General features: G+C 41.7%; 1 protein-coding gene across 1 annotated transcript in view; it reads right to left on the bottom strand.

Annotated features, from left to right (window-relative positions):
• Positions 1–12,402, bottom strand: part of rras2 (RAS related 2) — a 29,822-nt gene continuing 17,420 nt past the window's right edge. The window contains exons 2-6 of the mRNA XM_080458164.1: positions 6,480–6,567; positions 6,037–6,139; positions 3,649–3,757; positions 2,399–2,517; positions 1–2,035 (exon numbers count right to left, since the gene is read on the bottom strand). Of these exons, the coding sequence (XP_080314290.1) occupies positions 1,948–2,035; positions 2,399–2,517; positions 3,649–3,757; positions 6,037–6,139; positions 6,480–6,567 (507 nt within the window). The 3' untranslated portion in view covers positions 1–1,947. The remainder of the gene's footprint in view (positions 2,036–2,398; positions 2,518–3,648; positions 3,758–6,036; positions 6,140–6,479; positions 6,568–12,402) is intronic.

Raw genomic sequence — 12,402 nt, 5'->3', positions numbered from 1 at the left:
GGCTCAATGACAGATTTTATTTTAGCACCAAAAGCTAAACACAGGGCAAAAGACACTAATGAGGATGAAAAAGAAAAGAAAAGAAGAGAAAAGAAAACCCAGTATGATTTGAATGTACACTAGAATTTGCTCTCGGTTGGGAAATGGTATGTCAAATCTTGGTGGTTTTATCCTATTTCATTTATGTGATTTAAAGCTCCTTTTATAAGACCAAAGTCTTAACTAAAACCCTCTGGTCCTTCAAGATGGTGTTAAACACCTCAAGATAAATATACTCTCCCATTATAAAGCCACAATTAGAAGAAAAACATTCTTTGTCACATCTGGGAGAAGAGTCCAATTTTTCAAATTTGGGCCAACAGTCATCTTTCTAATAATCCAGATGATTAAATATTCTTCTTTACATATATACACAGCTGTGCTGTGAACATGTATTCACTTATAAACATAGAAAAATACTTGTCAACTAGTTTGATAGGAAAATAATGTATAAAAGTAGAGTAGAAACATTTAATCAAGTCCATTACTTCATCATCTGATTTTCTTGTTGTTTATATTACAAGACGATGATATGAAAAACAGACTGCAGTACTTCATTTGAAAGCCTGAACAGAAGTACAGAAGTGGAAAGGGAAGGCAGAACAATATTTTGTGTCTGTGGTGAAGACGGCTCCTCGGGTGGCGGGCCGCTCAGTTCATGTCTCGTCGGGAGATGAGCCGATCTGATCGCCGTCCTTTGCTTTTGTCGTGGATTTCAGCGATTGAGGAGAAGAAGCTTTGTAACAGGAGTATTTCAATGACAAAACAAATGCATTGCCACTGTGTCACTGGAATGGTGTATCAGTTATTTGCGTTTTATAATCGACTAAATGACCGACAGAAATGATGGGTTACATTGGAATGATTTAAACCAAACGGAGCTCTAAAAGCGTCATTTTGCACACGATGGGTCCGTTTACGTTGGCTTTCAAAAGTTGAATAAAGAGCATGTGGCGCTCACCTTTTTGATGTGAAATCCCACTAGGTTTTGTCCAAAGCTACACAATACGCTACCAATAATTTTGTCTCTACCGTTTCTTAGAAATCTGATGAAATGCACGACTTTCAATGTTTACTGAACCGCCACCTTTTCACGAAAGAAACTCAGACATATTTGCTACTTTGTGATACTTTGTGTAAAGGGAAGAAGATGAAACTCTTTCAAACTATAAGACTTCATCAATTACAGTCGACACTCCATATCTAGCAATGAAATGAAAGCAGGAACCACAGAAAGAGTAAGAAATCCACTGCAGAATGCCAGAAACGTCTATCATTATAGCTTTAAGGGCGGTCTAGGCATAAGGTTTATATACAGACTTATATATTCAATCTCATATATGTAAAACCAAACTCAACCTCACACACTGTACTGTGGTGATTTAATAGGTCATTAGAAATACACTTTGAAAATCACAACAAATGTCACATATGTACAGTAGCAGATTAGCACATGGGAGTAAAAGTGAATATGGCACAACATACACAAAGCTTCATAAGATAATCTCTCTGCTCTGGTCAGACACTGGAAACTAAATTAACATTCTGGATATATAGTTTTCATTCAATCTCGGTAGCAAGTACAAATGTCACTAGAAGGCAAGAGAAGTCCATCAGAGTACAAAACATTAATTTTTTAGGCTGATTTAGAAGGCAATGTTTAGTGTTGGGACTCTCTCGTGTGAATTAGATTATGGCTGAAGGTAGAGTGGTGTTAAAATTTGGCATTGTCAGTTGTCCATAGTGATGTCCCGGGGACAGCAGATCCTGGTCAAAGTATCTCAGAAAAGGCCGTCTGAAGTCATGCACGTGGAGAAGGCAGCGGTCAGTCATCCGTTCAGGATGTGATGTCAGGCAGAGTGGGCGGGGCGGTCGAATAGCTGCATGAGTTACAGTGATAAGGCTGACTCAGACGATCACACAATGGCAGCCGCTCTTGTCTTTCTCTTTTCTCGTCGGCTCCGGTGACGGTGGACTTTCCTGTTCTTGGAATTTCCTGGCATTGGAGAGTGAGGGAAAAAAAAATGTCAAGACACACTGGACAGTTGAAGACATTTTTCCAGCATGCCTTATTCTTTGTCCCGTTTCAGAATAAATAAGAATACACAATAAGTGGAGTTTATTCATTTTAATGAATGAATAGAAATGGAATAAATGCAAACAAAGACGCCCAATATTCAGTCAATGATCAGCCTTGACTTGAGATAACTATGTGCACGCTCTGTGTTGAGACGTCATCAGCTGAGTTTCACAATCAAAGACATTAGAGTTTTTGTCTTGTCTCCTTATAAACTTGTTGAAATTCCAATGATGGGGCTATATACAGGATATGCAATCGATGCCCTTGAAAAGCACATACCTGATTACTCTAACCAGCTCGTGGAAAGCCTGGTCTACGTTCATTCGGATTTTAGCCGAAGCCTCCATATACGTGACCTTTAATTGTCTAGCCAGCTGCTGTCCCTCCTCCTGGGTTACCTTGTGGAAAGTGAAGAACAGAATAATGATGAGCTGAACTTTCAAAGTCAAGCCAAACGAGAGAAAAGCATTTTCAACAACTCCGCAAACAAGCATAGAAATCAGGCCGATCTGGAGTCGGCGATTCGCCTAACATGTGTGTTGTTTTGGACGGTGGGAGAAAGTCAGTGCACATATGAAGGCACAGGGAGAAGATCCAAACTCCACACAGATCACACAGACTCAGAATTGAACCGGGGGTCTTGCGAGTGCTAATCAATACATATATCAAATTAAATTCCACCTATAATACAACACATTTCAACAACAGAGTGGAAAAGACAATAAGGGCAAATATAATATACATAAATTATACAATTGAATTGAATAATTGTTATAGAGTGGGAATTATAGTCAGATTATGCAACACTGTTTTCTTATATTGTTCCATTCTCCTGAGCTTTTCAGTCAATGAACTAATCCCTTCATTTTAACCCTTTGCAGCCTCTTCCCTTATAATAATTTAGTCCACCGCAAGGCAATATCGTCCATCCACAACAAAACCGAAGCAATTTAATTATTATGTAGATTACGTCTGGGGAACAGCTGAAATCTGGTTTGAGTGTCTTTATAATGCAGCTGTGCCTCTTGTCGGGGACTGAATTACACGTGAATGAATGAGGTTCGCAGTGAGACTGTTTGCTGTGACAGAAGATAAAAAAAAAGAAAGAAAAAAAAGAAAAGTTCAATCGAGATCGGGTGTCACGGGGCTCAGCATAGTTTCATTTGTAGTTCTTTACTTTCACAATTGTTGTATTAATAACGTCACAAATAAAAAGCCCTCAACCCCTCAGGAGTGTAAGGTTGTTTTTCACCATAAGGGGGTGGTATAAATTCACTGAAGGTGACAACTGACTGCATACCAGCAGCCAGAAAATTCATCAGTTCACACTCCCTTTTTCATCCATCTTCCCCTCCTGACTTCATGCTTTCTGCTGCCTCCGTTTTGTTCTTTGACTCGCACCCCGAGCTGCAGCTGCAACACTCCCACTGTCGAGTACGCTCGTGTGAATTCTCAGTACTGGTTGATACTATCGCCTCGGATCGTCGGAACAGGTTTTTGTTTGGCAGTCGGTGATCTTTTGGACTTACTTGTCTCTGTAGTTCCAGATCTGCTTTGTTTCCTACAAGGATCATAGGGAATTCATCTCTGTCTTTGACCCGGAGAATCTGTCTTTGGAATTTGTAGATTTCTTCAAAGCTGCAAATCACATTTCATGGCGTTAAGCGGTGCTTTTTGAGCAAAAAGCAGGTTATGAGATGCCTTCTTATGTAGTAATGCACAGATTCATCTAAAAATACACATGCAACCAGACCTCCGAGCAGTGCAGCTAAACCACCGCCCACCACCGCCCACACACAGGCAGAAGCATCAGACCCCAGACGTTGGGGTCACCGCTACAGTGGATCACACTGAAGGGTTGAGCATGTCAGCACAGAAAAATAAAAGTCATCTCCACTATGCATGAAACACATTTACCACTAAGGTTGTGCACTGCGCACTGACCTGACTGCCACCCCACTGCAATACAAATGGCATGTGGTGGCACAACTTAAACACAATCGCAAAGAAAAATGTCAATACGTGGGAGCAAAACGGGGTCGAATCCAACCCAAATGGCATTCCAGCCTCAGGCCCACAGACAGCTTGGTGAGTACCGAGTAAATCTGTAAAGTCTTGACTATATATATATATATATATATATATATATATATATATATATATATATATATATATATATATATATATATATATATATATGAATGGAGGAAGGAAAAGCTGTTTATAGCATAAACACTGGGAGGTGGTGTTTGGTGGGGGGAGGGATAGAACGGAGGTCCCTGGACTGCAGGGCAGCGGCACAATGACATGGAGAAAGGGTAGACACAAACTCCACAAGACCTTTATCAATAAGCTGAATTATGACCTGATACAATACATAAAGATTCCACATTTACTATACAAATTTAAATCAAATGAAACCACATTCATTTTGTTTGCAGTGTTTGGTAGCCTTTTTGAATAAATATTTCTTCCGAATCGTTTTTATTCGACCGTGGGATTGATTAGTGAAGACAAAAGAAGAAAAAAAAACCCCACACATACGCAAAAGCAGCAAGACAAACGTCTGGATGACTGGGGACACATTTTAACGTTACTCTTGCAATGTATGTATCATTACCAGATGTACACAGAGTACTGTAAACTTGTACTCAACTACAACTACTGCTACCTTGTTTGAGTTGTTCTTAAGTACCGGTGATAAAATACACTTGAAAGACAAAGTACGTTTCTCAGAATTAGTTTTTAATCTCTTTCAATTGCATTATCATTGTGATTCATCTTTAAAAAGTTTACTGCAATAAAGCTGCTGCATTTTGGTTACGATAAATCAGATGCACTTGGCTTTTTCTTTTTTTTTTTTTTTTACACAAAGTATCAATTGGAATAAAGGCTGATGGTGTTTTAAATCACACCAAACTATCTCACGTGCCACAAAATAAACCGGTAATGACAATGAGAAGGTTAAAAAAATTTATTATTTAAATCATACCAATAAATTGTCACTGTATGACAATAAACTGCACACTTCACGCTTGTCATTATATGTAATGCCGTTAAAAACATAAATAGTTTCATTTTTTAGTTGGAACTCAGAATCAGTGTATCTCAAAACATTAAAGCAAATGAAAAAGTCAAATTTCCCCATAATTTACTTCAAACTAAGGAACTTCCATCAAGCCATTTTGTTTTATTCTTTATAGTTTTAGCTTATAAGTCACGATGATAAATTAAAAACACAATATTAAAATGATTAATCACATCAGATGTTATCTGAGTTAAATTTCAAACCCGAGGTCACAATTACCACAATTAACACGTGAAAAATGCTTCAAACTTTTTGCTTTGTAACTTATGGATAACTAACTCCTGAAACTATATATTTTTTAACTAATCTTTTTCAACTTTTTGAAAGGCACCTTTACGTTAAAGCGAGTTTGACTTTGTCAATAGCAATTAAAGGGTTAAAAGGCTGTTTGTGCAGCAAAGTGTTATTAGTATAGACACACATACATGTTGTTCGTGCACACATGCTGGAATGAAGGCTTCAAAAAGCTCAAAACCTCCAGTTAAATCCTTTAAGAGCTGCATGTGTTTGAAGACAAGCTCGTGAGGCACGTGAGCTTGAAATAGAAAGTTCGGCGCTCGCATAGGTGAGTTCAAGAGAACGAGATAAGGGAGGAAGTGCTGAGAACAAAAGAAAATGACAACAAAAACAACGGCAACGGCCGGAAGTAGAGGCGGCAACAAGTGAAAGCATCGGCGTGAGATTTATGGCTTGAGTTGAGTCAAGAGGTAGAGGAGGAGCAAACAAGAGTGCCCAACTGTGAACAGCAAACAAAGATGTGCAAACACAAAGAAAGACGAGAGAGAAGAGAGCGTGTGCAGATGTGCTCCCGATGAAAACTGTCACTTACCTTCCTCTGTCAGTGACGGAGAAGACGAGCAGGAAACCCTCCCCTGTCCTCATGTATTGTTCTCTCATGGCTCCAAACTCTTCCTGTCCAGCCGTGTCGAGGACTACAGAGCACGGACGGAACACACACACACACACACACACACACACACACACACACACACACACACACACACACACACACACACACACACACACACACACACACACACACACACACACACACACACACACACACACACACACACACACACACACACACACACACACACACACACACACAATAACTTGCAGAGTAAACAAACATTTGAAATCAGTTCCTCAAGTGCAAAGTAGTGCAACAGAAATGTACAAATGGTCCATGTGTGTGTGTGCGTGTGTGTGCGTGTGTGTGCGTGCGTGTGTTTTCTCTCTGGCCATGTTTGTACAGCAAAGTGCACTTACTGTCGAGCCTTGCCGCCCTTTCGTCAATCACACACTGCTTGGTGTACGAGTCTTCGATTGTGGGGTCATAGTCAGTGACAAAGTACGACTGTAAGAGAGGAAGAACAAAACAAAAGAGGTAAATATTTTCTGGGAGCATTTCAAGTAAGACATGAATGGAATACAGCAACGATGAAGATCCTAAGTTACAGAACCATGTCCGGCTGATGCGTAAGCTGTGGAAACGCGAGGCACGAAAAAAATAACGCAGTTGACTCTTGTTGTGAGCTTCTGCTTCACCCCCGTCCCAGATCTCACTCTCACAGAGCGGGGCTTAACTACCCCTAGAATTTGGGAGTGGAGAGGATGGAATGGCCCCCTGGCAGTCCTGTCCTCAACCCCATTCAACACTTGTTGGATCAGCTCGTTCGTCCTGGTTCATGCCCTCGAACATAATCATGTGCAGAAAATGCTCATGGCAGGATAGGATGCCATCTCATATAACTATGCAGAATTGTAACGGATAGCGTATAGTGTCCATCCAGCATCTATACCAATGTATCCTGTTCAAGGTTGTGGGGTGTCGGAGCCGAGGCCTGCTAACTGTGGGCGGAGGCAGATTACACCTCTGACAGGACAAACAGAGGGAAACCGACAAGCACAGACACTCAATTTCACACCTCGTGTATAAAAAGTTTCGGGCCATCAATTAACCTCACATGCATCCTTTTAGATTATGAAAAGAAACCAGAACATGGCAGAAATATTGAGAGAACACGTAAACATAAAGTGAAGGCCCAGCCCAGATTTGAGCCCACATTGTGTACAAATTTAGTTAAGCATTAAAAGGAGGAGGTTTATTTTCTACTCTATTGTCTCGCTATGTTTAGTTTGCATATACATATCATATGGACAATTTTACTTGATCTTTTTTTATTTTTTAACAGCAAAGAAATTTGCTATCCATCATCCCAACCCAGATACTCACCCCACAAGTGGTACTATTCAAAAGTGAAATCAAAAGGCTTTCCAATGCTTGCGACAACAAATACAATCTACCAAACGCCCAAACTTTTTGTGTGCTGTTTATACCCTCCACAGTGCGCACAATGCAAACACACTTTAATGTTCCGCACCTGCAGAAAATGAAGCCACTTGACTAAAGTACTCCTGCAAATGAGACGAAATACTAAGTACCCGGGGGGTTGGGTCTCTGGTGCTATTTTCCACTTTGTCGGTTTTGAGTTAGGCTTTATTTCATCATTCCTTCAGGAAAGACCAATGTAATTGCCTCTGAGGGAGACTGTGCAAAGAGCATTCCTACAATTTAGTTTAATAAGAAAAGAAAACAGCCGTTGTCCCCTTGTGTTTTAGGTTGAAACAGCACCAACAGTCTCAGTGACCCCGAGCTTCACCACCCTGCTGCAGACACGAGCGTAAACACCCAGCCCGAAGACACCTGCACAACAAATGTGAACTAGCTCATCCCTCACACAACAACCGCTGCTTAGGTTTCCACAGTAAGCTGGACGACATGCTAATAACACTTTTACAAGCCGTCACAACAGTGACACCACCCGACTCCGGGGGCCTTGATTTTCTTTCATTCTCGGGGAAATTTCTGGTGTCTTAGTAACCTAAGCGGGAAGGGTGGGGCCGAGGAGCTGGGAGGAGGAGGAGTCATGCATTTTTTACATTTTTCCCATGTTTTGTAGTTCTCTCTCTCTCTCTCTTCGGAGACTAGTTAAGTGGTGACAGCTGAGGGGAGTGCTCAGGGAATGTCAAACCAACACCCTGAAACACAAAGCCATCACAAGAACCGAAAAATCCACACAAATTCCCATGTCACACCAACAATGGGCCAAATTAAACTTTTGCTGTAACAACCATACTGTTTGCATGGAAATGAGGAGCTTACATTGTGTAGACTGAATGAAACATCTTCGCCTGATATAAAGACAGCTGATAGACCCCTCCCCCAAAGAAAAAAAAAGTCATTTCCATTTCCTTAATTTTGATTAGAGGGCATCTCATGAATTTTCATGAATGAAGAATACAGAAAAGCTCCTGCTTTTGTATGTTGGGGAGAGTGCATATGTACACCAGTTTTGGCTAGTTCAAGATCGGAGAAAAGCTCCACAACCTTTCCTCGAGGAAATCCGGGGAATCCATGTAAAAAAGGTTCAGAATGATTGTATTACTGCAATACATGTGGTGCAAATCAATTTACAGGGTCAATAAAGTTTACTAAGGCTTCGTGTCAGTGACTGATGTGGATTTTTTTTTTTTCTGAAAAATAATGGAGTCATAAATGAAAAAGATCCAATGTGTGTGGAGTGTTTCAAAATGCTTTCCTCACGGTAGAGCTGTCCGTCTTCCTTATACAACTTCCTCCCACTTGCAGCTCCCCTGTTTTGGAGGAGACGCAGGTAATCTCTCCCTCACACTCTCCTGTCACTCAGCATCGAGGTAGTATGCCGGCCTGTGTCACTTCCACTCACCACTGTTCAATAATTCATCCAGTATTACTGTGCATCGCCGAACGTGCCTCACTGTTCCGCCAGTGTGCCTTCAAACAGCGAGACGGAGACAGAAAGAGGAGGAAAATCTGCTTGTGTTTCCTTCTCCCTCCCACCACCGCTTCCATTCTCCCAGCCGGAGCTTCAGCACGTGACCTCAGTCCTCCGTCAACCTCTTATTCCTATTCTGTCAACCTCGGGCAGCCGCATTCAGCACCGCAACCCCCCCACCCCCACCCCCACCACACACACACACACACGGGTGGTGTAGCTGCCGCGCTCTGCTCCAGCCGAGCTGATTGTCTCCGAGCCGTTTCCCGTGATAGATGAGGGTGTTCTGCAGTGCCAGCAGCACCAGAGCCAGCGCGAACGGGGCTGGAGCGGGGTTTCAGCTGAGCAGCCGGAGGGTGACGAGTTCCATGGGGGAGTGCAACATGACTCAGGAGGACTACCAATAACCGCGTGACATAAGCCAACCCGAGTCATGTCCAGTAATACGACTGAAAAATCGTTACATTGGTCCATGACCTCATAAAATTCAACAGGCGCCTTGAACAATCGACTGAAAGTGTCGCGAAACCCCCACAACCTCACAAACAGAGCAGAGTATCATCTTCAGTACTTTCTGGTGGCGGAAAAAAATTGCTGAAAACTGTTTGAAGTGAGTTTTAAATGCCTGACCAGATATATTATTCAACATATGATGCGATCACTTGTTTATTCTGGAGGCGGTTTATTATATGGCTGCTTTAGTTGAGCCAGTAGGAAGAACCAAAAACATTATTTTCTTTATCAAAACATATGGTAGTCATCATTCACACATTTAGTGAAGTTAAAAAAAACAACAACTCCAAAACAAAGTTTTGAGATTTCTACACAGATTCCTGCAAAGACTGGACAGCCGTCATGAGGAAACAGCTGAGGTGAGGTCAAAACCTCTTGTTCCTCCCATGTGATCAAACCTTGTTCTGGATAAATCCTTGAGGCGGTCACAGCACTGACGTCGAAAAAATGTTTTTTGTGAAGTTGAGGTAAAATTACTGATTGAATCGATACAGTTTGTGGTGTGAAAACTCATGCAACTGCTTTTCACGGAAGAGGATTTAAGCTACAAAACAAAAACAAACTCAAGCTCCATTTTAGAAGCTCATTAGACCTGTGCTGACACGACCAGCTCATGGGCATATAAATGTGTAAGCACTAAACCGACTAGAAGACTCAAGGAGTCTGAGCTTTAGAAAACAAATGAGAATCTGTGGAGTGGGTTCATAAATCAAAAGTGACAGATTAGGAGCAACAGCAACCATGAGAGCCTGAAGAGCCACGCTGCAGTGTGGTTTAGATGTTGGTGGCAAGGTGGGTCAGGCCACACTCGGCCCCAGTCAGCTCTGCAGGAAGGAAACTCCACCTCCGCAGCAGGCAGCTGGCCCGGGCCGAGCCTTCGGTCGGCGCTGATGTCACAGATGACGTGTGACCCGACCCCGCCCACCAACCGAAGTCCAGAGCTGTCACTCTGTCCCACTCACAACGTCCCTGCATACACGTCATCCCCGGAACACAGGCGTACATGCGCTTGCAGACCAGGAAAACACTAACGGCCTGTTTTCTGCATGGATACAAGGACTGCGGATGAGTCTCAGCTGCGGCACGGCATTTTTGTGTGGGGGGCTGTCCTCTGAAGAGACGTTTGTGAGACATAAGCAAACCATTTCCACTGCTGCAAAGAGCACACAAACAAGAAAACTTACAAAAACGGAGTTGAACGAGGGGATCTAAGTTCAAATTCTTTAAGAATATCGGAATATCATATAAACTGCGTATATGGCCTCAGACAACCTACCTTTTTAACCTGCATGTGCTATTTTGTCTTATGTCCAAACATAACAAAGCAAGCAAACGAGAGACGCCACGAGTCTACATATTGGAATCAGAAACTGATTCAGAATACTGAGAAAATGTTTAGGCGCTATGGCAGGCAATTACACAGCAAAATCAAAAACAACAAACTGTATAGCTCAATATAAATGTATTAGGTCAATGTAAATGTCTCTGGGGAGGGGTAGTGGCCCGTGTATCATGAGCTCTGCCATCCTCACCACTTGCTGCAGGTCCTTCCTGTTCTCCACTGTGCAGCTGTAGAACAAAGCAGTGCAGCAGTAGGTCAGGAGGCTCTCTATGGATCCCAGAAATTAATCAGAAGGGTGTGTGACTGACTGTGCATCTCTCTGGCAGCCCATCCTGAGTAAACTGCCTTCACCCCTATTCAGCTGGAATTGTCTCCAGCTCCCCGTGACCCCGATGTGGATAAAGTGGTTTAAAAGGCTGATCGTCGAGACTTGATGGGATGAGGTAGGCGAGCTTGCTCCAGCTTCCTGAATGAGTCCATTGTCTCTGTTCACCTGATGTTCGTAGTCCCGGAGTACCGGCTGAGTTGTAGACACAAAGGAGTGTGAAGCTCTCCGTCATCTTCAGTTCCTCATCCACTATGCTGCAGCGAAGTGCAGATTGATACAAAAACATCAGTACTTCTCATTGCAAATACCTTCATTTTTGGGTGGATCCTTGTGTTAAAAATTTTGATAAATACATTGTAGTTACTATTTGGCCATAATTACTTATTAAATTTGAAAACAGTACTTTTTAGGTCATTTTCCTGCAATTTGTCATAACGACCATGTTGTTCACCTCAGAAAGAAAAAGCTTTCTTTTACCACTCAAGCCGAGCGTCACCCTCACATGTAAGGCTTTTGAACATAGTACCAGCATACACCGATACCAGGATTAGTGGTATCATCAGCATACAGAGAGCAGATCATTTAGTGGGCATCAGTCTTATGCGTGCGTTCAATTATTGTAGTGTTCATGTATGTTCATATTATTCTCAGATCACCATTTTGTCAACTGCTGGATTTGGTCAGTTTCAATGTCAAATTTGACAAGCAGGGATGGAAGGCTGAACAGTTTGATATGAAATTGTTTGTTTGGTTGTTTTTTTTTTAAACCTTGAATAAATCAGCATTTATCAATTTTGGTGCCAACACTACTGTGGATCTATTTTGTCATCCTCACTATAATTTTCACTTTTTTGTTGTTGTTTGTCCATGCGGCTTATATGAAGATTTTAATTATTTATCAAAATATACCAAGTGAGACCAATATTTTGCACTCTATGAAAACACAATATGGTTAGACTATCACAAACAATCAACAGTACAGTTTCACCTGGAAATGGCGAAATAAATGTGTCAACTTATATGTTTTATTATCGTTTCATGGTGCATTTTGGACAGTTGCAATTTAAAAGTGCAACTTAAAGTCTGGATACGCATATGCTGGCTTATGTTAGTCAAAGTGATATATTATAAGAAAGACACAATGGGAAAATGTCTCTCCCACAAATTTAGGACACCTTTAAGACACAAATA

This window comes from Lipophrys pholis (genome assembly GCF_963383615.2).
Source record: "Lipophrys pholis genome assembly, chromosome: 2".
NCBI lineage: Eukaryota > Metazoa > Chordata > Actinopteri > Blenniiformes > Blenniidae > Lipophrys > Lipophrys pholis.
This window is presented reverse-complemented; position numbering and strand designations above follow the sequence as displayed.